The sequence below is a fragment of the Chlorocebus sabaeus genome, chromosome 7 (genome assembly GCF_047675955.1).
Source record: "Chlorocebus sabaeus isolate Y175 chromosome 7, mChlSab1.0.hap1, whole genome shotgun sequence".
NCBI lineage: Eukaryota > Metazoa > Chordata > Mammalia > Primates > Cercopithecidae > Chlorocebus > Chlorocebus sabaeus.
Window position 1 is genome coordinate 29572270 of NC_132910.1, and position 21459 is coordinate 29593728.

Below are 21459 nucleotides of genomic sequence, written 5' to 3' on the forward strand. Positions count from 1 at the left end.
GACAACTGTTCTAGATTTATCTTCTATATAAAATCTGCCACTTCTTAGTTATTGACAGTTGGTTCGTTCTCACCCTTTCCTCTGCCTTTCATTTGTCTCCTTTCCCGACATTGAAGAAAGCTGTAGTGATAAGTCAAAGTAAGAGGCTGACTCTTTGGCATTAATGAAAATTAAAGAAAGAAAATTCTTCTTAGGGCAGCAGAGACAAATAGTCTGATATTCTGGGAGTGCTGGTTGTGGTAGAGGTGAGAATGTAGGGACAGGGCAGTTGGGAAAGGCTTCTTTGGGTATTTAATCTGTTACCCACATTTCTCTGCACTGGCTTATTCCCAGCTATCTAGAGATATGAGTGATTTTTTTTCATGTGAAAGATCCCTCCAATGCACATATAAATATGTGTCCATTCATGTAAATAAATGTACACATTTATATATATGCAAAATAATAGTGAAGTAGCTTATTAAAGGAAGGATACCTTCACTTCTGAGTTTCAGGATGACTCTGCAGGAGTATCAGTGTTCTTAAATGTTGTTATGGTTGGTACTTGGAAGTCCTGCTGTCAACCAGTTACCATTACCAAGTTAGCTGTGTGACCTTGGGCAAGTTACACACCTCTCTGGTCTTTACTATTTTCATTTGTAAAGCAAGGATAAGAGCATCTACTCATAGGGTCATGTGAAACACTTAGAACAGTGCCTGGAAGACACCAAGAACCATTATTATTGTTATTTGTGCTCTTCTTTGTTTTTAAAATAAGACAGAACTTGAGGCATATGCAGACTTCTTAAGGGCACCCTGACCTTGGAAGTGTTCATTCTTATTAGAGCCCCAGGTGACTAAGAAATGTTAAATGAGAGGCAAGTGCTGTTATAGATGCTTGGGGCGCATGGTTTAGTTGGCTATGAATGAAATTTTCCTGCTGTTGTGGATCTTATTAATATCACTTTGTGATGGATTGTTCCTGTTCTGGGTGTTAAGGATGAGACTGTAGTCCGAGTCCCTGGAAAATGTTGCCCGCAGTGCTCTGCACGATCCTGCTCTGCAGCTGGCCAAGTATATGAGGTAAGCTTTCATGCTCCCCTTGTAGGTGTTTTGACAATCTGTTCTCACACATCTGCCCTCCACCCACTCCAGCCACCATAAGTCGCCACCCTCATGTCTGACTCTGCCAGGATTAGTAACTCAGTACATAAACAACTTTTCTCTTCTCTTCATAGAAAACATGTATGAAAAAATTATGTTGAAGGGGATTATAAATATAAAGGAATGTGCTGGCAAGCAGCACCTGGTTCATGAACCTTGGTGAACTTACTGTTCACACATCTTGAAGGGGATAAAAAGGGCTATTATTGGTTACCGTCAGTTTACATTTAGCTTTGAGGCTCTGGGGATGTCTATCTGCTTTGGCTGGATTTTATGCATTGATATCCAGAAACAGTCTCTTCACACCACTGCCATCTTACACTGGGGAAAACCCAGGAGTGGTAGAAGAGAGAAGGAAGGGAGGCGAGAGGCTGTTGGTGGTAAAACCTGCAAACTCAAAAGTACTATTGGTAGCCTGGATAACTTTGTGCCTAACACGTAGTAGGCATCAAATAAAGATGAGTTTAAAAAATTGAATGAATAGATGAATGAATGAGTGAATGATCTGTCTTGGGAGTGCCTAACTGGTCCAGAAAAAGGTTACCTTACTCAAAAGCAAAGAACACGTAAAAAATAAACTCAATTACTTCCCTTACTCACCAGCCACTCTAAAAAGGACTAAATAGAAATTAGGATCATAACTCTCAGTAGAAAATCTGAAAATAAGTATTAGGGGATGGGTGCCTCAAAAATTCTAGACAGGTCACTTGAAATCTGAATGAAAATAGCTAATTGGGGAGGATTTTTATATGTACTTGATCTGTGCTGCGTGACACAGTGGCCACATATGTGGCTTGCATTATATTTTTATTGGACAGGATTGTTAGACTAAGTTTTTCTTTGAAGAGACAGGCTGTATATCTGTAATGGCATTTTCAACTACAAGGAACAGAAATCCCACTGTAAAAGTGGCTAAAATGCTAGTATTAATTATGTCATCTAACACAAAGTCTAGAGGTAGGGTGGGGCAGCTGCAGGTTTATCAATTCAGGTCTCAATGATGCCTTCAAGGATCTAAGCTCTTTTGATCTTTCTACCTGCCACTCTTAACGTGCTGGCATTTGCCCTTCATCTTGTCCCCTCCCATCCCCAAGGAGACCTCCTCAGCCCTGGGCAGCTCATCCTCACACAGCTATTACTAAAGGTTGGTAGAAGACAGGAGTGGGATTTTGTTTCATGTGGGAGGAGAATTTTTACTTTGACCTCCACCACTCTAGCAAATTTCCCCTGAGGTCTCCTCTGGTTGAACAGTGTCCAGGCCCTAGCTGCAAGGGAAGCTGGCAAAGTGAGTATATGGCAGTGAGGGCTGGGCTTCCTGGCAAAGGCAAGAGCTAAAGAATGCCATGGATGAGCCAGTCAACAAGGGCTTTCTGCCCATCTCAGTGTCCCGAGTCTCTATGTGCCTGGCACAGAATGGGCCCTCAACACACCTGTAGAATGAATATAGGTGAATGAAAATTAATCTAAAGTCTCCTTTGGACATTTATTGACTGTCTTCATAGAAGCTATTCCTATCTAAATGTTATCATTTCTCAAGAGTACATTCAATGTGGCTCAGCTTACAAATGTAATAAAAATCAGGTATCTTATGTGTCAGTGCTTCTGTTTGATGTATGGGACGTTTGATTTTCCACGTTCTTCTTTCTTGTCTTCATGCAGCATGGTGAGCAGTGGAGTGAAAATGCCTGCACCACGTGTATATGTGACCGGGGTGAGGTCAGGTGTCACAAGCAGGCCTGCCTGCCCCTGAGATGCGGAAAGGTATTTGAGAGTGTGTACCTTACTTGTCTAAGCTCTATTCTGGATCATTTAAGGAATGCACTTCTTATTCCCAGGGGAATCAAAAGTTGTATAATGTTTGCATAGTTACATAAAGATATGAGAGCTCTGCTTCCTAGGAAGCAGGGTTGAGGTGCAAGGGATCCTGCCCATCGTGGATCGGGCCAGGGAAAGAGCCCTGTAGAGCTTTGGTATTTTGGGTCCTCCTGCCTCTGTTGGCTCGGGTGTTTCACTGTCTCCTGAGGACTGCCCCTCACCTTGCTCCCTGTGTCCTAGGGTCAGAGCAGGGCTCGGCGTCATGGGCAATGCTGTGAGGAATGTGTGTCTCCTGCTGGGAGCTGCTCCTATGATGGGGTTGTGCGGTACCAGGATGAACTGTGGAAGGGCTCGGCCTGTGAGTTCTGCATGTGTGATCATGGCCAAGTGACCTGCCAGACTGGAGAGTGTGCCAAAGTGGAGTGTGCCCAGGTAAGAAGCAGGGGCGTTTCCGTTACAACTGTTGCAGCTCTTTCCAATGGGATAGTAAGGCGCCCTGTCTGTTCTTTACTTCTTGGAAGCAGCAGGGATGTCCACATTGACTTCTCACATTTCATAGGACCTTCTAGCATAAAGATTCCGTGGTATAAAATGAATGTCACTGTTTGTTCAGACTAGCTCGGAACAGCCCCTTGGAGCTTTTAACTCTCAGTGCATCTGGTCAAATTGGAAGCCCTGAGCCAGAGACATGAAAGGGAAGGACATGATATGGGACATTAGCCTATCAGACAGCGCAGCTGGATCTCATTGCTAATGGCGAGCCCAGTTCATCCTGGCTGTGAAACATGGTCCACAGGTGTGCTGGTGGCCGGGCTCTTCTTGTAGGCCTCACTGACAGCATTTAGCAAAGTGAGAGGGGCCACTTCCATGGATCAGGAAAAAAACGTAACATACTTTCTGTTTTTAAGAGAGAGCAAAGGGGACCTTATAAACAATTAACTCCATTGGCCTCTGTTAACCTCTGCTGTCTGCAGAATTTCTAGAAGCTTCTAACAAAGCAGCCTCTGTTTGGACTATATACTGTATATTGGAGGGAAATGACTTTTTTTTTTCTCTTTGAACTTGATTTTGACCTATTACAAAACAAATTGCTTTTAAAGTTGTCTCCTTCTTCCTCACCGCTCCCTTCCGCCCCACCAATTTCCCTCTGGGCCATAGACTTGAGTCGATGAGGGAAATTAGAAATATCTGGAGCCCTGGGTTTCTGTGAAGGCATTTTTCTTTCTAGTTCTTCTCCCCTACTTCTCAGCTCCTCTTAACCCTGAGCCTAAGGAGGAACAACCTTTCAGACATGGCTGTCATTGGCAGGGTTATTTTTCAATTTGTCTCCTACTTGTAGGTCTTGACAGAGTTGAGACATATTTAGGTAAAGAGGGACTTGCTTTTTGCAGATTTCTTTCCCCCCACATGCCTTTTCATTTCTTTTCTTCACGTTAGGGGAGTCAGGGTGGTTGGATGAAGATGAGAAGAAAACCTAATCAGTGCCCTTTTTTGTTGTCTCTCTCGGGCTGAGGCCGGGCTTCCCTGCCTCGGCAGTCTGCCCCAAGGATCTCATTTCATTTTCTAAGGCCTTCGTTTATGTGACATCCTAGAATTTACGAAAAATGTGGGAGAGGAGATTCTGGTAGGGTGGGTCCTTTAACCGTCTAATTTCAGTGAGATCTGAACAAAGAGTCTCAGTCACAGAAAATTGTTTAGCCTGTATCCCCAGCATTTCTGCAGTTCCACATGCCTGCCTGCTGCTGTCAGCTGTGACACCTGGCTATGGTGGCATGAGCCAGGCATTCTTGGCTATTCTTAGAGAATGTGAGGATTAGCTGCCAAAGTGGAGAGCACTTCCGTATTCCTCAAGTCACCCCATAACACTCTCTTATCCCTTTCTAGTTACTAGTCTTTTCTTTTATGAATTGAGGAGTTCTGATGCCTCGCCTATTTCTCCAGATCTTTAACCAGCTAAATTGTTTTTTTCCATATTACTTCCGTGTTTCCCAAGTTTTGTTTAAAGCCCTGAGTTCTAAACTAGAAACTCTACCAGAAGTGAAATTTTAACCGACATTGAATCTGATGAAAAATATCTCTTAGTCTTCTTTATATGCCATGTTTCTGTTGACCTTGTTAAATAAAGCCTGGATGTACTAACTTCCTAACTCCTGCTTAGCTTGTATCACTGGTGATAAAAAGATAAATAAGGCACATTATGACCTTAAGAGTTTCCAGGCTTTTTAGGAAGTCAGATATGTAAGCAAAAATTATAGCATGGCACCAATGAAAATATGAGTTAAATATATTAGGAGCTCCCGGAGGAAATGACTATGTCTGCCAAGGGGCATAGTGGAAGTGCCCTGTTGATATTTTTATTCAGTTCTACCCCACTTTCTGCCTGTTTTCTTCTGTAAAATATCAAGTTCATTTTGATTTCTGATCTTGGATACCAAGGGTGGATTGAGTGTGAGTGCAATGCACATCAAAAAGATACAGAGAAGTTAATTTTTAAAAGAAGAGGCAAAGGTGTGCAGCTTCACTGTTGTCTTCATGATCACATTGGTTATCAACAGCAGTGTTCTGAATATCTTTGAAATCAGCATACAGTTTTTGTTGTTGAAAAAGAAGAAAATGGCCTGGTCTTTGTCTTTGCTATATTCCACCAAATCTCTAAACATTGAAACATAAACAAATCAATGGTAGGCTAGCACAATATAATGATTTTCATATTTCTAGATTTGATGATGTCTTCGAACCTGAATTCAGGTGAAGAAGTCAAATTATCTTTTAAAGAAAAGGACCTAGCATTCACATCTGAAGCATAAAATGGAACGGGAAAAATTGAAGCTTGGAGCAAAATGCATAGGAGAGGGTAGGCACGTGGTAAATGCGAGCTGCCTTTCCCCGCTCCAGTGGAGGCAGGTTCCCTCAAAAGAGTGTTTCCTTTTCCGATGAGCAGGTTAGCCCAGTCTTAATCACTGGTCTGGTGGCTGTAGGTATGATTAGGTGGGGAAAGGATAGATTTCTGTCTGGCCTGTGCAACAGAACCCTCTTTAAAAGGAAAGAGTATGTTTGTTTCTGAAAGCAATTTTACTCAAAAGTCAAATGCTAATTGGAGTGAACTCCCCACTGCAGTGAAGTGATGTGGTTTGGGGCATTCAGGCTGCTTCTATAAATAGCAGATCTATCTGAAACCTCCCACCTCACCAAAACCGAATCCTTGTGCCCCAGGAGCAGTGCTTACTGTTACTTACAGTGGTGTTTGAAGGTCGAGAACAACCTTCCTGTTGCATAGGCCTTTCTGTTTCTATCCTTTCCCTACCTAGTCATACCTACATCCACCAGTCCAAAGACTGAGATTGGACTAACTAACCTGCTCATCAGGAAAAGGAAGCACTCTTTTGAGGGAATTTACCTCCAGGGGAGCCTGGCAAAGCAGCTCACATTTATGGAGTGCCTACCCTCTTCTGTGTATTTTGCTACAAGCTTTAATTTCCCTCCCACAATTTTTTCAATACCTGCCCCCGCCCCACCACCACCCCAGCCACTTTCTTTGCCTCATTTAGGTGATAGGGAGTCACTTTTCAGTTTTGTCTGTATATATTTTAGTGGACACTCAAGAATCTCTCATGAGTTTCGTCTTTTACAGAAGTATGCATAGTCAGTCTTGTTTCAAAACATTGTTTTAAGTGACTTAGATTACATGCTTATCAACTCTTTTATATGCTTTGAAAGCAAATTTCGGTGTTTCTGTGTTATGCCTTCACTACCAACTGATTTGTCACGTTTCTGCAAAACAATTTATATGTAAATACATCTGCTCTCTGTAGTACCCACTGCTCCCTACTGGCCTCTGATTGACGTGAAATCTTGATGAGCAGTAATCTATGTAACTCCAAAATAATTATAATCATTTATGTATTTTTGTGTTTCTTCTAAACGTTTAGATTTTCTCTCAGTAAAATAACACATATTCATTCTAGAAAATTTTGAAGGCTCAAGAAAAGTAGAAAAGAGACTTAAAAATCCATCTATAATGCTACCAAAGACATCCAGTGCATCCAGAGACAACCCATGCTTTCAGAATATTTGTCATTAGTACAGTGTTTTTAAACAAAGTATCATTATGATTATTCTGTTTATGCAAATTTATATTATTCATTTTTCATTTAACATGGTTTCTACACTTTTAAATATAATACAGGCCCCAAATTAAATATTAAATATTTAGAGAAACATTACCATTCTTTAGAAAGTAGATCTATCTTTCGAAAGTGAAAAGTGCTTTAAAGAATACTCTTTAGACTACAGATATTATATGTTAGTGTAGAATACTAACATATAGATCAGATGTTAGTGTATACCCATGAAAAATTGGAAACAGAGATGGTGTTTTTAACATCAGATTTTCTGGGAGATGGGACTTCAGTGAAATTACACTTTCTAAATTATAGAATTGCAAATTATTTACATTTTTACAGCAAGCATTTATTATTTTATAAAAAAATAAAAATTTTAAAGTTATTGATACTGGGAAATGAAAATAATAAGACTTAGAAAGTTAAATATCCACAAATATGGCAGGGTAGATAAATTAAGATTATTCCTCTTATAATTTTAAGAATAGTTTCGATATGAGTTGACTAGCAGTAAGAGTTTCAGAATATTGAGTAAAGTTTAGTTTTCTACTGCTTAATTTATGCCCAAGACTACATCTGTGCATAATGGGATGCATCTGATTTTGTATTCAGGGAAAAGTGGTGGTTTGATTTGAGCACTGTTAATGAAACTAAAGTCACAAATTGTATGTTTAAGGTACTGTGATCCTTTTCTGAAACTCATAACTTTCCTAGACTATAACATTAACCTTGGTCATCCTTCTTATTCATGTGAGCTCCTGGTCAAGGGTAGAAAATTATGGAGGGATCAGAGCATAAGTATTCACCATAACAGGAAAGAAAAAGCACATGGAGGAGTGTGCTGTGTGGACTAGACTCCCCATAGGAAGACAGCACACGGGGAGATGAAACAGGGAGAGGGCCAGAGCCAACTGTGTGCCAGGGTTTCTCATTCCAGTCAGGCAACCTAACTGCTTCGCAATTTAGCCCTGCTACCTGGAGATGTTAATTTGATATATGTGCCACTGCAACCCTTATTTCTACAGGGTGAAGAATTAATTCACTTAGATGGAAAATGTTGTCCTGAATGCATTTCAAGGAATGGTTATTGTGTTTATGAAGGAAACGGAAAATTCGTGAGTATCAGGCTAATAACCAAAGATGATTTAAAATTAATTCAAAATTAATCTAATGAGGGGACATTACCTTCTTGTTTCTTTTACCCATTCCTTTGTTCAACAAATGTTATTGTGCACCTACTATGCACCAGGCTCTGGGGACACAGAAGGGAATACAACAGGCAGAGTTCCTGTTGTCTTGGTGGGGCATACTTTGTAGTATAGGGACACAGAAAACACACACACACACACACACACACACCCCCACACACATACTACACGTCAGGTGCTGAGGAGCACTACGTAGAAGAATAAAGCAGTGCAAGTGGGCCAGAGAGTAACTGCGCAGGACAGTGGGATGTAGGGGGTGTGTTCCTTTATATAAAATGGCGAGGAGGTTTCTCTTACAGAAAACTTTGAGCAGAGCCTGAAGGGAGGGAGCTGGGTAGATGTCTAGGAGGAAACATACTAGGAATAGGGATCAGGAAATGCAAAGTCACTGAGATACAAGTGTGTTTGGCATGTTCAAGAATTTGGAGTCTGGTGGGAACTTAGTGAATGAGGGAGAAAGGCATTGGCCATGAGGTTTGGTAAGTAGCCTGGAGACCACAGTTCTTTACCCTGAAGCAGATGGGAGCTGTTGGGGAGTTTTGAGCAGAAGAGTGCTAGGCTCTCACTTAACTCATGAAAGGACCACTTTGGCTGCTGCATGGGTGAGTGACAGAAGGAAATGAAACTGGAGGTAGGCGATCTGGTTAGTGGGGTTTTGTAATTGTCCAGGCAAAGGACAATGGTGGCTTGGCCTAGGCAAGAAGTGGTGCATTTGGTAAAAAGTGACCAGGCTCTAGATTTATTTTGCAGGTAGCAGTGACAAGGTTTTGTTTGATTACACGTGGGGTAAAACTCTATTTACTAAGGTTTTATTTTGCCCTCTGTCTGCACTTTTCTATTACCCAAAGGAAATATATTTATCTTAATCTTTTCAAATTTTCTGAATTTATGTAGCCCATATTTTTCATGTTGGGTATTGGAATGTTGATAAATTCATTATGTTTTTAAAAATATGCCAGTTGGTCATAAAAACAACTGCTTCTTTGACCGGTCAGAATAGGATTACAGTAGTACCCACTTATCACAGAATATGTGCCAAGGTCCCCAGTGGATGCTTGAAACTGTCAGTAGTACTGATCCTGACTGGCGTCAATTGAAACACATTTCTGTTCATGTTTTCCACTGACAGTTAATGCCTTTTCCATCTTAACTAACCACTTATCACACATTATGGCTGTAACTTTTACAGTTTGAGCTGCAACAGCAAAACTAGCACAAATTTGTTTTTACTTCTTCACAATTTCATAGATAGATTTATTCTTACTTTTGACCTTAGCAACCTCAGCATAAATTTTTTTCTTTCGTTATTAAGTCAAGAACTTTCATCTCTTCACTTAAAGGAAGCACTTTGCAGCTTCTCTTTGGCGTATCCAAGTTGCCAGCATCACTACTCTTGGACTTTGGGGCATTATTAAGTAAAATAAGAGTTACTTGAATATAAGCACTGTGATACTGAGATAGTGGCTCTGATAACCAAGATGGCTCCTGAGTAACGGGCAGTGGCATCTACAGCGTGGACATGCTGGACAAAGGAAGGACTCAGGTCCCAGGCAAGATGGAGCCAGACAACTTGAGATTTTCATCATACTACTTAGAATGACATGCAATTCAAATCTGATGAATTTTATATTTCTTGAATTTTCCATTTAGTATTTTCCCACCATAGTTGACCGGGGTTAACTGAAACTGCAGGAAGTGAACCATGAATAAGGGGGAACTACTGTCTACAAATTAGGAATAAAGACTTTGACTGGTGAACTGATTCCTCCACATTTTTTTTCTTTTCTTTTTTTTTTTTTTTTTGATTTGGGTAAATTACATCCATCAACCTTCCAGTGTTTCTGTACATTCTGGGGAGGCAGTATTGTATAGTGTTAACAGCGCAGGCTCTAGGTTCAAATCTTTACTTTGCTGTGTACTGTGATCTTCGGCGAGTTACTGAATCCTCAGTGGAAACTAGAGATAACAATAGTACTTACCTCATGGGGCTGTAGAGATGTTATGTGTGAAGCACTTAGAACAGTGCTGTCTTGGCACGATTTTTAAAAAGCTGAAAACATCGGCATATTATTATTTTGCTGTTGGCATTGTTTCCTAGTGATAGATCACACTTTAGTCATTCTCATTTCCTAAGAATTTAGGAGGTTTTAAAGCCTCCCTATAAATGTTGAATTTATATTTTCTCAATCATAGTATCCATTTTCCTACTCATTTCTGGAGATAAATTAAACTCAGTGAAAGTAAAGAAAACTAAGTTATTTTAAACAAGTACAAATCTCCATCATGCTCTGGCACCATGCAAAATTCAAGAATTTGCCCTTGCAAGTTCAGGTTCCTTGACCATAAAGTCCTTAGTATTGAGGGGAATTGAAACCAAGTACTCAGGCACAAAGTGAGAATTCAGAAGTATTTCCTAGGCATGTTGTTTTCACCTCAGATTAGTATGCTTTTCTTGTTTTTGATAAGATAGATTTCGTCTCTATTCATAACCAATAAATAAAGTTGCATGTTACTTGGGAAAAATGGATAACTCCTAATGAAAAAATAAATAGATCAGTCTAATGGTGTTTTTAGTGGCATAATAAAGACATTTCTCTTTGTTCCTAGATGTCCTCAAATGCTAGTGAAGTTAAACGTATTCCAGTAAGTATAGCTTTTTAACGTGTACATAGATCATTATAAAATTGTTTTATGTAATGATCTGCATGAAATATCATGGGGAAAACCTAGTACCTTAGTATTTTTAACAGTCACATTTGATGGCACTATGACCAGAAATTAAGGGTCTTAACGATAATTCAGACTTTGATGCATTGAACTTTTGCTCTTTTCTTTAGCCAATTGTTTTATGCAATTGATAATTAATACTTCTCTAACCACAAGCTCCTACACAGATTCTTTCCCTTGCTTGTGATATTTTTCTCTCCCTGATTTTTTTCTGGCCTAGAAAACTCAGTTTAACCATTGGTAGAGTTTTATGTACTGCAAAGTGCTGAAGAAAGAGCTTCTTGGGTTTGCAAGCATTCATTCCCCAAACAATACTGAATTTGTTCTCTCCAGATTGTCTACAGGACAGTGTTATACGGTTTCTTTTAAAGGGAAAATGCAAGCGTTTAACACAGCAATCTTACAATAAGGGGTCTGATCTCGAGACGGGTCTGCTTTCAAATGGAAGAAAAGCACTTCTGCCTTCTCAAGATAGTATTGCTCAGTTTTGTAACATTTAATGTTCATTTTGCTAAATACCGTCACATTAATTGTTTGAGATGTTCAATGTCTGCTGACTTAATAAGCATTTTATAAAATTGTTACTTTAAAATCTGCTCTCCTGTTTTCTTCTGTTTCACCTCCCTCATTACCCCAATACCTTCTGGTAAGAAACTCTGTCTCTTTCCTATAAGCAAAAATGAATTGTTCTTCACAATTCAATTTGGAATCTCTGCCAACTACTAATGTTTATTTTCGTAATTTGCTTGGATGAAAAGAGTATTTTAGTGTGTGAAAGCTTAGGGCACATCTACAGCCCATTAAAAGTAGGCCTGCAAAAGTTTTAATTTTTAGAATATAATGACTCAACTGTTAACTCTTACTGTGGTAACCATAAGGAAATTCAGGTTTTTAACTAAGTGTCCCACTGTTATTTTAAAGATTGTATTTAACTCACCTGCTAATCACTAGGTACGTTATAATCTCCTTTGATGTTTTTGGTGAAAGAGGTTGAGAAACAAGTTTTAAATGCCTTTTACATATTCTGTTAGTCCTAGAATACTTTTACAGCTTATCTCTGAGTGTGCCTAAAATATTCTGGCTGGTGCTCTACATTGAAATAAACCCATTATGAACAAAGAAAGATAAATTCTGTCCTTTTAAATTTAGGACTCTTTTGCTATTGTTCTATTTCAGAGTTAGATTTGGCAGAGTACTGATTAGCTGCCTTCACTTTGTCCTTATGGAATTGTAAGTTCTTCAGCAGCAAACTCTCTTCTGAATTACTGTACCCCGATGACAATGCTGTTCTTCACTTTTTTACATAGGAGGGAGAGAAGTGGGAAGATGGCCCTTGCAAGGTGTGTGAGTGCCGAGGGGCTCAGGTAACTTGCTACAAGCCCTCTTGCCCACCATGTCCAGTGGGCACACTGGCCTTAGAGGTGAAGGGACAGTGCTGTCCAGACTGCACATCAGGTGGGTCCATGTCTCCTCTGTTTCTACTGAGATAGTTTTACTGCCAAAAAGCTCAGAGATCCTCTTTCCCAATCCCTTGCTTCTTTTTTTTTTAGTTAACCAATGGGTTTGTGTGTTTCTTCATAATTTTTCTAACAAATGATGCTAATTAATCTTTGTCCATGTAATTGCCAAACTCAACAGATTATGAGCATGTGACCTTGGGCAAGTCATTGACCCTCTTTAAACCTCAATTTTCTTGTTGATAAAATATGCCTTATGTATCTTGCAAAATTATTGTGAAAACCAAACAACATATTTGAAGACTTATAAAGGTAAATCTGTCTATAAGAATAATTTCTCAAAGTTTATTATGGGTGTTCTTTGTTCTTAAGGTGAGCTGTTAAACAGATGGTTCCTTTTGGAGTTCTCAAATGGGTTTTTAAAGTTTACAGACTCATTAATTTTTTCCAAAAGATAATTTTGTCTACTTGTTCTGCAATTCTGCTTTCAAATCACCTGGGGTTGAATTAGTTCCAGTTAATAATTGTTGGCAGGCACTGGAGTTGCTCTGGTTGAGTAGTAATTTGCCTATAAGCTTAGTATCTTTTGGAGAAGTGGCATTTTCTTCCATTCATATTTCATAATTAATTGTTTTTATTCACAGGCCATAATTTTCATATTGGCAGTTGCTCTTGTTGCACTCAACTTATTTTGGCTAATCGCAGTGTTTTTCTGGAGAGTTTATCAAGGAAAAAGCAAAGCCACTTTATGGCTTAATTATGTTACCTTCACCAAAGGGCTCTCTGGGCTTTCCAAAACAAACATTTAGCATATTATTATGCACTATATATACCGAAAATCAGGTCCTTGACAACTTCAAAACCTGAAAAAAGAAGTCCCTTGCTGATAATTACCACTAAATTCAGTGATAACCCTAATTACTGAAAATGAGATTTGAAATTTTGGAGAAAAAGAAGAAAATGAGCTGCATTTTTCTTAGATAAAAATAACTATTTTTAAACATTGTAGGTTTTATGTCTGAACTGTTTGTACATGTCGAAGCTTAAGAAGAACATCGGAGGTATCATAAATTATTGAATCTGTTTAAATCATACATTATGGAAGTAGTCATTCCTGTTTCTTGAAGTATTCCAACAGGTAGAGGCTGTTCTTCTAGTATCTTCATGTTGGGACTATGGGAGACAGTGATGAATTTCAGACAAGGAAAACTTCCTTGCAATCTCTCATTGAAATGCATTTTTTTTTTTTTTTTTTTTTTTGCTATTTAGGAGGCTTTTTCATATCTAAGTCCCACAGTTTTCTGTTCTTCATGTTGTATGTAATGCTGCATACCTTGTAGATTCTTTTCTGAACGATGTAAGAGAAATAATAGATGGAGTTCACTGAGTTCTCCCCTTCTTTGTGCTTGATTTCAGTTCATTGCCATCCAGATTGTTTGACATGCTCTCACTCTCCAGACCACTGTGACCTCTGCCAAGATCCCACCAGGTTACTGCAGAATGGACGGTGTGTGCACAGCTGCGGGCTGGGTTTTTACCAAGCTGGCAGTCTCTGTTTAGGTATGGTTCTGAGTGGACAACCCAGAGGTGGTGGTGTGTGGGAGGCAGACTCATCAAAGATTGTGATTCTTAAACTGAGGCTCAATATTGTCAAGGAGGGGGTCATGCATGCAGCATGTTTTTGAGATGCACAATGTCTAGAAACCTCTAGAAGGTAGTAATGTCATCTATAGGTTACTTGCCCTCTCTACCTGCAGGTCTCTTTTTCCGCCATTTTATAGGTATTTTGGTGCTTATTGGAAGACAGGTGATGTAGAGGTTGTGAGGTAGTCATAGTTGAATTTTTTTTTATTTTTGAAGACTTTCAAGGATAGTAATATCATCAGGATACCTGGGCTCATTTCTTAAAGTACTCAATCCAGGATAGAAACTTAGAATTGACATAGACCTTCAAGATCATCTACTACAGCTTTCTAATTTTGCAAATGGGGAACTTGTGGGTCAGAGAAATTAACCAACTTGCTCATATCAAACAGATAGTAATAGAGCTTATCTCTTATGGGCTACCAGAGGATCCAGAATGGGTTTATGTGCATTTCTGGATGCTACTTCTGAGAAGGAGACCTTACTTGGGAGAGTTGACTTGGTTGATGTCAGATGTCAGATCTGTTACTATTCCCTTATTTCTGACTTGTGATGTTAATTATCCATTTAAGAGTGTGTAATTATGCCAGGTGTGGTGGCGCATGCCTGTAGTCCCAGCTACTTGGGATGCTGAGGCAGGAGAATCTCTTGAACCCGGGAAGTGGAGGTTGCAGTGAGCCAAGATTGCACCACTGCACTCCAGCCTGGGCAACAGAGTGAGACTCCGTCTCAAAAGAAAAGAAAAAAAAAAGTGTGTAGGTTTATACCTGATTGTGAATATTTAACCTCTCTCTGCTTCCATATTCTTTTTATCATTATCATTATTATTATTTGAGATGGAGTCTCACTCTGTCACCCAGGCTGGAGGGCAGTGGCATGCTCTCAGCTCACGGCAACCTCCACCTCCCGGGTTCAAGTGATTCTCCCTGCCTCAGCCTCCTGAGTAGCTGGGATTACAGGCATCTGCCACCACACCCGGGTAATTTTTGTATTTTTAGTATAGACAGGATTTCGCCATCTTGGCCAGGCTGGTCTCAAACTCCTGGACTCAAGTGATCCACCCACCTATCTCTCCCAAAGTGCTGGGATTACAGGTGTGAGCCACTACACCTGGTATCTTCCACATTCTTATCTATAAAGTGAGGGTAATTCCAGTACCTTCCTCAGAGGGTGGTTATAAGGACCAGGTGTTTTAATACATGTTAAGTGCCTAGACTGATGTCTAGGATACAGCCAAGGATTAATAAGAGTTAGCTGCTTTTATTATTTTTGTAATTATTCACTCCTCCATACTTTCTTTCCTAATTCATATAGTCTTCAACCTTTTTGAAAGTTACTTATATCTCTTTCATCTAGTATTGGTGGAAAGGGGGCAAGAGATCTTGTTAAAAGATTGAGTGACAAAGATATCGGGGGCTACTGGATAAGAGGAAAAGAACACAGACTCCTGAGCCAAACTGCCTGGTTTCAAATGCCAGCATGTGACCATGAGCAAGTTGTTTAATCTCTCTGAGTCTGTGCCTACTCTGTAAAGTTGGGATTAATAATATCTACCTCCTAGGGTTGTTGTGAGAATTAAATGAATTCATATATGTAAAGCACTCAAACAGTGGCTGACATGAACTGTGTGCTATACAGATGATGACTGTTAAAATTATTTGTCTGCATTTTCTGTTTGGGACCTGGAGCCTCAACATTGGGCTGTGTAAGCACTGGCATGGGGGTGGTGTCTTTCAGCTAATCAAATGATCCCTTTCTCTTTCTTCAACATTATCTGCAATCAGCCTGCCAGCCCCAGTGCTCCACGTGTACCAGTGGGCTGGAGTGCTCATCCTGCCAGCCTCCCCTGCTGATGCGACACGGGCAGTGTGTGTCTACCTGTGGGGACGGCTTCTACCAAGATCACCATTCCTGTGCAGGTAATCTCTGGCTGGATCACAGCTGGGCCAGCTCCCAAGACAGCTCCCCAACCCTGACCCCACCAAGTGGTCTGGGGCCACCAGGAGCTGTAAGCACTTTTTCCAATACGAGAAGAAACTCTGAACAAGACTTCTGATGGGATGAGGAGAACAGTGTATTAGAGGAATGATACATGTTGAGATGTTGTTTTAATAATCTTATTAGGTTATTAGGTTCTTATCAATATGATGTAGTGGACCTATATGCCTACTTTTATTTTATATTTTTAACTGAGATCTAGTTGAAATTCTTAATATCATAATAGTCTCTTGAGGTAGGAGTAGTCATAATATAACTTAATTTGTTTATACTTGGCCATTTTTTCAATAGAGATTATAAGTTTAAAGAGTAAATGTATAAGTAATTTTTTAAATGCAGAAATGGAAGATGGGGGTTGTATTAGTCTGTTTTCACATTGCCATGTAGAACTACCTGAGACTGGATAATTTGTGAAGAAAAGAGGTTTCATTGACTCACAGTTCTGCATGACTGGAGAGGCCTCCGGAAACTTACAATCATGGCAGGAGGCAAAGGGGAAACAAGACACGTCTTACGCGGTGTCAGGAGAGACAGAGAGAGAGAATGAAGAGGGAAGTGCCACTTTTAAACCATCAGATCTCATGAGAACTCACTCACTATCACGAGAACAGCATAGGGGAAACCGCCCCCTTGATCCAATCACCTCCCACTAGGTCCCTCCCTCAACACATGGGGATTACAACTTGACATAAGATTTGAGTCAGGATACAGAGCCAAACCATATCATGGTTAATGGTGAAAACAAAGACAAGGGGCAGAGATACGAGTTTGTCTTCAGGAGAACAGATAATTAGACGCGCCCAGAAACTAAGGCAGGGTGTGTGATGGTAGGGAAATCTGAAAAGGCAGATGGACCAGGGGAAGGTCTTGGATGTCATGCAAGGGAGCTGTGATAGCTACTGTCTGCAGCTAAACATAAGGGTGGATCAGTGATGAGAATCAGAAGGTGGGCCAATTTGAGGGGCAACTGATATACTCCTCTCTTTCACACCCTTGGTTAGATTTTCAGGAAAATCATTTGCAGGTAAATGATTGAGGTTAAAAAGGCTAAGTTCATGGTATTAATCAGATGTGCAGGCTAAATGAGTACTCGGGCCATGTGCAGGTCCTATGTGGAGGAGGCTGACAGTCCTCTCCATTCCAGTTCATGGTCAGAAGCGGAACTCATGGGGTTGTGGAAACCATGTTGAAAGGAAACACTAATTCTGTTTATGCCACAGTGATATGAGTGTAGCAGGGCCTGTTTTGTGATCAGTCATGTTATAGAGTATGGAAGGCAGAATAGCTTCTGAGTTTGACTTGGAGGCTCTTTGATGTCTATAAGAATATCTCCTACATGTCTATATCCTCAGCATCAAGGGCTACACAGAGTTCTCAGCATTGTTGAACAAGTGTATGATGAATGAATGAATGAGAATACTACCACTTGGTGGTCCTTCAAAGACCAGTGTTTCAATAGAAGTCTCAGCCATAAAAGAGGAAAGAACCCTTAGTGTTTATAGCTTATCATGTTCTGTTTACCTGTTACTTTAACACAGGTTAAAAGTGGGCACATGCAAATACCTTTATAAGTGTCTAATGGTTGGGCAATTTAGGTAAACTGCTGAAATTTTGATTTGATGAAATTACTGAATGCCTTTACTCCTTTCTTTTATCCCATCAAAGAGATCTCCTGCTAGCACTCGTGACAGATTTGCCTTTAAAAGGGAATTAATTTCCCCTAGATTTTACTCCTTCCTCTGTGCCACCTCCATCCCCTGAAATACGCACATACCACATACATATGAGTTTTTTTGGGGGGAGGGCATTTTCCTTTCTTCCAGGCCCATTGTTTTAATTGGTGATGCTAATGCTAGTTTAGGGCATTTTGAAATGGGTAGTATTTCATTTGATTACTGGTTTACGTAGCTCACTGCTTCACATTCCATCCACATATCCACACACAAATGCCTCTAGTAGAAAGTTGCTGGGAAAATTTGTTCATGCTCCCTCCAGGGAATTAAACCAATTTGCTTTAGTTCAGGCTGGTTGCATTTTTATGCATAAAATAAGGAGGAAAAAAAACCAGAGCAAAAGGAGAGAGAGAGGATCTTAAAAATTAAAGCTAAAGTTGTGATCAATTTTCATATACTGTCTTGGCACTAAGATCATCTTTCTAGATAAGCTTTCTCAGCTTTGGAATTTTTTTGCAATATTCATGCTTGTACCACTTTTGGTGACTTTTCACCACTGACCTTGGAAGTCAGTCACTCAGCTGCTGCTCTTCCAATACGTGCTAAACTTTCCAAAAAGAAGCCTGCCATTTTACGGTAACAACAGGTTTTTCTGGATTGATTCCTTTTGGCAGGGTCATTTATGTGATGATTGGGAAGTTGCCACTTTATTGGCTCATCAAAACCCAAAGAAACGGGGTGCTGTGCTGAGGAAACTAATTACCAGAAATCACCTGATTAATATTCATGTTCACTATGTTGAATAAAGGGCAGAGTGAAAAAAAAGTAGCAGATAAACATGGCTCTTCAACAAAAGAGTACAAGCAGGTAAACCAGAGGGAGTAAAGGAAAACACTTAGTCCTGCCTGAGAATCTTACCCATAAGGACCCTTATCATTTTCTCTTTTCCCTTGAGTTTAGGGGTATATGTACAAGCACACACATGCATATAAACACATGTGCATATATTAATACTATTGTTACATATTTTGCATGATTAAACTGAATAATGTTGTAATTATAGGCCACACGATGCACTCCATACCAGTCCCTGCTTCATTTCCCTTGCCTTCACAACTCCAGAGTTTGATGCTTTGACCACTATACATTAAGGCTTAGCACTAGTCAGTTTTTATATGAACCTAAACCGGAGACAGATGTAGGTTGCCTTTTTTCACAGCAGGTAGGGCCATAGAGTGATCACCCTGTTAGTACCCAAAGCTCACATTTTAGTTCTGGCACTCAGACTTCTGCTTTAACCTCTATGTGTCGTTTGCCAACAGCTGGATCTGATTAACACCCCCTCTTGCCCATCCTACCCCACTCTTCTTGACTCTGTAGTCCTAGCACTGGGCTTGTACTTTGGTTCCTGCTGCTTGCCCTGCTCTGACCCATTTCCAGGAATGAATAGCCCACCGCTTAATTACCTGGAGACTGATGGTCAGGCTTTATCCAGGTATGGATGCTCCTTGCTCCCCCTCCCCACCTTCCCCACCACAATACTTGACCTTGCACTCTTCCTGCCTGGCTCTTTGGTATCACTTGCCTTGGATTTACTCTATTCCCTCTACCAAGACAGTGGTTCCATTGACTCATCTTAAAAACTCAGGTATTAAATCTAAACTGGATCCAGGTGGAACTCTCCAGGTCCTGAGAACATTCTTCCTTGTTTGTCTTGCCCCTCTTTTCAATCCGCTCTGGTGGGACCACTGAACTGTGCACACAAATCTTAGATATGAGAGTCCATAAGAATTTTACCAACAAAATGCACCATGTAAGATTATGTGAAAATGAGTAGCTCGTAAGATTACGTGAAAATGAGTAACTCATAAGGGTGTAAGCTTTGAAAAGAGAAAGAGTAGGATTTAGACAATTTATATATATATATCAATGTTTTGTTTGTCTATTTAAAACTTATTTTATTCACAAAGGCCTGAGGATAGAGCCATGTGTCCCTCAGGGCAAATGCTGCCTTCATTCTGCAGGTGCAGATGTCATGGGGAGCCTGGCCCAATGTTTAAAAGCTTGGACCTGGAAGCTAAACCACCTGGTTTCTTTTCTTCTTTCTTTTTTTGAGAGGGAGTCTCGCTCTTTCATCCAGGCTGGAGTGCAGTGGCACAGTCTCAGCTCACTGCAACCTCTGCCTCCCAGGTTCAAGCGATTCTCCTGCCTCCTGAGTAGCTGGGATTACAGGTGCTCACCACTATGCCTGGCTAATTTTTGTATTTTAGTAGAAACGGGCTTTCACCATATTGGCCAGGCTGGTCTCGAACTCTTGACCTCAAGTGATCTGCCTACCTTGGCCTCCCAAAGTGCTGGGATTACAGGCGTGAACCACCACGCCCGGCCTGTTTTTTGTTTGTTTGAATTGGCTTATGATTTCTATTATTTATTACCCTTTTTTTTTTTTTTTTTTAAGACAGTTTTGCTCTTGCCACGATCTTGGCTCAATGCAACCTCTGCCTCCTGGATTCAAGTGACCCTCCTGCCTTAGCCTCCCAAGTAACTGGGATTACAGACATGTGCCACCATGCCCGGCTAATTTTGTATTGTTAGTAGAGACAGGGTTTCACCATGTTGGCCAGGCTGGTCTCAAACTCCTGACCTCAGGTGATCCGCCTGCCTTGGTCTCCCAAAGTGCTGGGATTATAGGCTTGAACCGCCGCACCCGGCCTAAACCACCTGGTTTCTTATCTTGCCTCTGTCACTTACCTATTCTTTAACTCCACGCTTCAATTGCCTTATGGGTAAAACAGGAACGTAGTATCTGCCACATTGTACTGCCATGAAGATTGAATGAGTAAATTCACATACTCCATTTAGGGCAGCAGTCCCCAACCCTTTTGGCATGAGGGACTGGTTTCATGGAAGACAACTTTTCCATGAACCGGGGAGCTGGGGGTGGCTTCAGGATGAAGCTTCCAGCTCAGATCATCAGGCATTAGTTAGATTCTCATAAGCAGCTGTAACTTAGATCCCTCACATAGGCAATTAACAGTAGGTTTCGCATTCACTCCTATGAGGCAGAGCTTGGTGACAATGCTTGCTCACCCGCTGCTTGCCTCCTGTTGTGTGGCCCAGTTCCTCACAGGCCACAGACTGAAACTGATCTGTGCTGGGGGGTTGGGAACCCCTGGTTTAGAAGATGGTTCCTGGTGTCTAGAAAGCCTTTCATATAAGTTTAGCGACTTGGGTTCTGCTTTCCATTGTCCTTCTTCCTTGTTCCTTTTATCTCATTTCCCCTTTCATTCTTTTTTGACCATTGTTCCAGGTCCTGAGTACATGAAGCATATAAAGTAAATAAGATTCACTCTTTGCCTATAGTGAGCTCACAGTCCAGGCAGGTTAGTTGCTGCTCGTGGAGATGTAAAATAAAACAAAACAAACAAAAACAAAAAACCAAAAGCCTTTGAAGTTTATTCTATATCGGAGTGCTGTATGTTCTCAGATTTTGCGATGTAGAGAAGCAAGCAACTGAACATTTTACAGGATTATGAGGGATAGGATTATTTTGAATGGCAACTCTACCACTTGCTGCAAGAGGGCTCTGGCAAGCCATTTAACCTCTCTGAGCTTCAATTTTTTCAACTGCAAAATGGGGATGATATTATCTACTTTAACCCATTATTATGAA

At 40.5% G+C, this 21459-nt stretch overlaps 1 protein-coding gene across 2 annotated transcripts in view; it reads left to right on the forward strand.

Annotated features, from left to right (window-relative positions):
• The window catches only part of FRAS1 (Fraser extracellular matrix complex subunit 1), a 461113-nt gene that overhangs the window by 186815 nt on the left and 252839 nt on the right, over nt 1-21459 (forward strand). For both annotated transcript variants that reach the window (XM_073017428.1, XM_073017427.1), the window contains exons 7-14: nt 979-1062; nt 2803-2904; nt 3199-3390; nt 8105-8194; nt 10895-10930; nt 12322-12469; nt 13888-14031; nt 15900-16034. In XM_073017428.1, the coding sequence (XP_072873529.1) occupies nt 979-1062; nt 2803-2904; nt 3199-3390; nt 8105-8194; nt 10895-10930; nt 12322-12469; nt 13888-14031; nt 15900-16034 (931 nt within the window). The remainder of the gene's footprint in view (nt 1-978; nt 1063-2802; nt 2905-3198; nt 3391-8104; nt 8195-10894; nt 10931-12321; nt 12470-13887; nt 14032-15899; nt 16035-21459) is intronic.